Below are 5,751 nucleotides of genomic sequence, written 5' to 3'. Positions count from 1 at the left end.
CTCCTGTCGATAGATATCTCCCGTAGAGCATTCAAGTGGAACGACGACACTTTAAGGGGTAAGTGTAAACTGAAACTGATTCATGTCCCATTAGCAATCTTCCAAGCAATTTTCAAGGGGTAAAAAATTATCGGATTCTTCATAAAATTGTATGACTTGATAAAGGTCGTATTAAATTTTCCTGAGTGTTGAATCATCATATCTGTTATTCTATAGAAAGTATTCATTCATACTTGTAGAACAGTTAACTCAGCCCACCGTGTCTTGGGACTTGATCTGCTATCTCCGACAAAAGTGTTACCTACCTGCCCAATGTTGAGCAACGTCGTTTCGTCAGGAAACCATATCCCGTATTGACCAAAAATAATAAAACCGTTACAAGAGTGGGTGCCCAAAGCGCGCTATGTCAGTTCGAAGTTAATGGATCAGATTTTGCCGCGTAAAATATGAATACAAAGCAGGCTAGTCTCTCATGCCTTCGAGGCGACAATTCAATCGATGACTCTTCATTGTTTAATAAATGTGTGCTGCTATATGTTCAACACATAGTCGCCATAGTAGATCATGCTCTAAAGATGGCTCTAAAGATTGTTTACTTGCAACGTTAGTGAGTACAATCTCATCGAGCATGGATCACTACCTCATGGTTACGGAGCTATATATTGAGCTGCCGTAATCCAGCGGCAGGCACTGTGCCGACGGCTCGAGTATGAACTACGCCCTTTCTAGTAACCCAAAGATCTCAATAGTCCGAGGAACTCCAGATAACTCAATACCTTCATACTAAAGAAATCTTGACGCAGAAGAAGCACACAGTCACTAATCGCCCGTATAATATGGTCAATGAGAAGGGATAGATAATAAAAGTTGGGTTTCAACATCTCACAGGCTCAAGTCTACCATTACGCGAGTATTCGATCTCCTCCATACAAGCCGCAGTTATTATTATATTACTTTGCTAAAAACACTAAAACATGACGGTTTTGAAGTTGCTTTCACTTCATGAGAAAACTGTTCAAAATGAAAGAAAAACACTGGTTTTTCTCCAATATTTACGGTATACCTACAAAAAAGGAATACTGCAGAATTTTCTTTTATTTATTAGAAGAACAAAAAAACTTCAGGAATTTATAGCAGCGTCCAAGATATAAAAGATTCCAAAGCCATGGAAGCACTTTTAAGCAGCTAATGGGCTTCGTATGAGTACGACCTAGGCGATCGCGTGGACCGCTAGGGGCGAGACCGCCTGTGATCACATCTCATATGTATGATCGTATATGAGCACATATGGTAGCTCACCGTGCTTAGGCCTGTTCTTATAAAATGCGGCCAGGTAATGTACTACCCTGGTTCGCTACGTGCCCTTGACTGAATCTGTCGAACCTCTTACGGAGTTTAGAAGGTTTTTGTTGCTTGTTGAAGGGTTGTTGTTGGAAACTCTTCCCGGATCAACCCAAGGTGCCAACATTATGACTGTTACTGTTCTTTTGGAACCGGTCTGAGTGTCGTCTGTGTGCTTGCGTGGATAAGCCTTATCTGATCACAAGCTGAAGTGCGGTTTGAAAGCTAAATAGCTACAAGGCCGAGCGGACGCACCTCTCAACTTTTCTAGAAAGCTCCCAGGGCCGGAAATTGTGAGCCACTCTAGATTCAGGGTCAGTGAGGGAAAATGTTCTTACCTGAAATGTAGCGCCATTGTATTCAAGCGATCCTGTGAAGTAGATAGAGACAACTACGTCGGCCGAAAAGAAACACACAGTTTTTGGTTACGGATATTACTTTTAGAAGACATTGATTTTTTCCTTTATTTACTATGATGCTATTATTTGTTTTTGCTGTTATTATTCGTCTCCATTCATTTTCCCCTAGCCTGGAATACGTGCATAGAATAACATAGCCACAAACAGCATCCTTTCCAGTTTACTCGTTGACTAGTATACAAAATCCATCAATATTATCCTCATCAATCATGTATCCGTTCTATATCTATTGCACGAAACTGAAATGAAAGTATTTAGCAAAAGATAACCGGTCCGATCCTATCGATTGATGTGTGTGTATCTATATATATTAGTCAACGATGGTGGAAGCCAGAGGGGTTTTTGCCACCGTTTTAATACATGTATAATATAGACAAAAAGTACTTGCAATCCAATCATGTTGAACTTCGCCTTTTCTTATGATTGCATCATTGTTACTAACTATCAACCAGATTGTTTTGTTCGCGGCGGGAATGAAAAATACGTATTCGAACTTAAACTTACCAAATGTGTGCTTTCTATACATTCGGAGCCAAGCGTTACACGTATGTCTAATAGACGAATCCTTCTTTGTCGGTAGATCACTGATATACTTTCTACATGTTATAGAAATACAGGTTGATTACAATACTGTTTGGTAAAGGCTTGGTAGAGCTGTTACTATCTAGATTAAAAACGTCAAGTTAATAGTTTCTAGTGATTCTTTTATGATAACATAATAAGTTAGCTTTTACGTTACGAATTACGATAATTAAAAGAAAAACGCATTCATATTCCCCGTTGTTCCTTAGTAATGTAAAACCTATGATGTTACTTAGAACGATACAAGGAGCGTTCAGCCGTGTGTTCGTCATAAAACTTAGCCCTGTTACACATTTGTTTTCAACTTAACACATCGTTCGCAAGTTACAAAGACAAAAAAAAGATCATCACGTAGTTAAAATAAATACAATTTTCACCTAATTACATATATTAATGTAGCACTCTACGATAGACTGACTAAAGCTAATAACACAGAACAATGAATGTGTGCTGAACTTTCCGACTCTCAGACTATAAAATATCATGTTCATGTTGAAATCACAATTTAACGTTCCATATATATATATATATATATATAGAACTGTGGGGTATGCTCGTAAACGGGTCATCGACGCCACCGATTCGATGGTGCAGTGGACGAAATGTGCCATACGCACAGAAATGTCCCATGTTCTTCTAATTGACTGCCTGGCCTTAATGTAAAGTTTATACAGTTTCATTTCGTTGCTTCCATTACATAGCCAAGCATATTTTAGCCTTATATAATTAAAGATATACGTATAAATTATCGTGATGAGGATGCAACATAAACGGATTTACGGTAGTTTCAATTCATACTTTAGTGGGATTTACTGTACACTTATGCTGTGAAAATTGCTAACAACGACTTATTTACTCTCGCATCAAACACACTCATAGTTCATATGTGAATTAGAAACGTGTATCATGGTGCTAAAATGCCCAATGGGTCAATATCGTTACTGGGTCGGCAGGTTATTCAGTCTCGTCGGGTACTGAGAATTAATCGTTCGACGTCCAAAACCAGTGATCCCTATAACTTATGCGGCGCATTTTTTAAAAAGATTCCCACCTAATTTCCTGCTTCTCATGCAGCTCTGATCAACGGGTGTGTTTGAATCGTCTTCATTACTATCGCAAGCCAGGATCTATGGGCAAGTTCATCGATACGTATTCTGAGCCATGAGTGGTTCAGGGATGCTAGTTTTATTTTGTTCCAGGTATACATCTGAAAGACAACGATTCTTCGTTTGGTAGTAGGTTCTATATCTTCTACTTCTACAGTCAGTTTATTCTGTCGATCCAGGAAGGTTTTATCCCATCCAGAAGATCTAGTAGCATTGTAATATTTGTTAAATCATTTGTTCATGCACTTTCTTCCACTGGTTTAAATGAAACAATTATATCTTAAACGCTTCATAATATTTTCAGCCTCGAAAGAAGGCTCCATCGAAAAATGACGAGACCATAGTGGAATATCTAAATAAAGCACACACAAAAAAGCTAAACAGATAATCTACCTAGCTCAGCTGGGTATGCATGTATATATTATCATATCTAACGCTTCACCATTTTCGATTTCACTAGCTAATGCTGAATCCCGTCGCGAGTTACTGACATCAGTCTTCGTTTATTCTCAAGTCCTAACAGTCTTAAGTAGAAACTACGATCGTCAAGCTTCAGTCACCAGCAGCCTCTTCATCTTCTAAAGTCTAAAGTCCACTAGACCCGTACTCCATTCAAATAAATTATGCATATCTCCGATTTTAGCTCTCACGTCATCACATTCGCTGTTCCGTCTGTAAGTTGGCTTTGACAAACCAATCTATTTTCACCTGCCTGGTCAAGCGTTCCCCAATAGTTGTTCTGTTCAAAACAATCGAAAGTTATAACTCTGTAGTCAGTCCGTCCTGCTGTTGCTGCACTTGGGCTTGTTGTTTGAGTTGCTGCTGCTGTGGCTGCTGATGCTGTGGTGGGGGGGTAGATAGCTTAAGCATAGGAATTAGATGAGTTGCCTTCGCTTGAGGCTTCCGGTTGGGCTAAAGAGTAGAGGGTAAATAGTTTAAGCATAGGAATTGGGTGATTGCCTTCCTTGAAGCTCGGGTCGGGCTTAAGAGGGGGGGGGGGGGATAGCTTAAGCATAGGAATTAGATGAGTTGCCTTCGCTTGAGGCTTCCGGTTGGGCTAAAGAGTAGAGGGGTAGATAGCTTAAGCATAGGAATTGGGTGATTGCCTTCGCTTGAAGCCTCGGGTGGGCTAAAGAGTAAGGGGTAGATAGCTTAAGCATAGTAATTAGATGAGTTGCCTTCGCTTGACGCCTCCGGTTGGGCTAAAGAGTAGAGGGGTAGATAGCTTAAGCATAGGAATTGGGTGATTGCCTTCGCTTGAAGCCTCGGGTCGGGCTTAAGAGTGGGGGAGGGGGGATAGCTAAGCATAGGAATTGGGTGAGTTGCCTTCGCTTGAGCCTCGGTTGGGCTAAAGAGTAGAGGGGTAGATAGTTTAAGCATAGGAATTGGGTGATTGCCTTCGCTTGAAGCCTCGGGTGGGCTTAAGAGTGGGGGGGGGGAGATAGCTTAAGCATAGGAATTAGATGAGTTGCCTTCGCTTGAGGCTTCCGGTTGGGCTAAAGAGTAGAGGGGTAAATAGTTTAAGCATAGGAATTGGGTGATTGCCTTCGCTTGAAGCCTCGGGTGGGCTTAAGAGTGGGAGGGGGGGATAGCTTAAGCATAGGAATTAGATGAGTTGCCTTCGCTTGAGGCTTCCGGTTGGGCTAAAGAGTAGAGGGGTAAATAGTTTAAGCATAGGAATTGGATGAGTTGCCTTCGCTTGAAGCCTCGGGTGGGCTTAAGAGTGAGGGGGGGATAGCTTAAGCATAGGAATTAGATGAGTTGCCTTCGCTTGAGGCTTCCGGTTGGGCTAAAGAGTAGAGGGGTAAATAGTTTAAGCATAGGAATTGGGTGATTGCCTTCCTTGAAGCTCGGGTGGGCTTAAGAGGGGGGGGGGGATAGCTTAAGCATAGGAATTAGATGAGTTGCCTTCGCTTGAGGCTTCCGGTTGGGCTAAAGAGTAGAGGGGTAGATAGCTTAAGCATAGTAATTAGATGAGTTGCCTTCGCTTGAGGCTTCCGGTTGGGCTAAAGAGTAGAGGGGTAGATAGTTTAAGCATAGGAATTGGATGATTGCCTTCGCTTGAAGCCTCGGGTCGGGCTTAAGAGTGGGAGGGGGGATAGCTTAAGCATAGGAATTAGATGAGTTGCCTTCGCTTGAGGCTTCCGGTTGGGCTAAAGAGTAGAGGGGTAGATAGTTTAAGCATAGGAATTGGGTGATTGCCTTCGCTTGAAGCCTCGGGTCGGGCTTAAGAGTGGGAGGGGGGGATAGCTTAAGCATAGGAATTAGATGAGTTGCCTTCGCTTGAGGCTTCCGGTTGGGCT

At 41.8% G+C, this 5,751-nt stretch overlaps 1 protein-coding gene and 1 long non-coding RNA gene across 3 annotated transcripts in view; one reads left to right on the top strand and one right to left on the bottom strand.

The window, feature by feature from the left end:
* Positions 1 to 2,447: 2,447 nt before the first annotated feature.
* The window catches only part of LOC111254232 (uncharacterized), a gene marked incomplete in the record, with an annotated part of 8,411 nt that continues 5,107 nt past the window's right edge, over positions 2,448 to 5,751 (bottom strand). The window contains 1 exon segment of the mRNA XM_086974657.1: positions 2,448 to 4,296. Coding sequence (XP_086830783.1) covers positions 4,208 to 4,296 — 89 coding nt within the window.
* LOC147754259 (uncharacterized) lies at positions 4,300 to 5,751 on the top strand. 2 transcript variants are annotated; one of them, XR_015316864.1, is made up of 4 exons: positions 4,300 to 4,691; positions 4,912 to 5,278; positions 5,348 to 5,642; positions 5,717 to 5,751. It is a non-coding gene; the product is annotated as an uncharacterized LOC147754259 (long non-coding RNA). The 2 variants fall into 2 exon arrangements; XR_015316865.1 differs by having other exon boundaries at positions 4,300 to 4,837.

This window comes from Varroa destructor, unplaced genomic scaffold (assembly GCF_002443255.2).
Source record: "Varroa destructor unplaced genomic scaffold, Vdes_3.0 BEIS01000007.1, whole genome shotgun sequence".
NCBI lineage: Eukaryota > Metazoa > Arthropoda > Arachnida > Mesostigmata > Varroidae > Varroa > Varroa destructor.
This window is presented reverse-complemented; position numbering and strand designations above follow the sequence as displayed.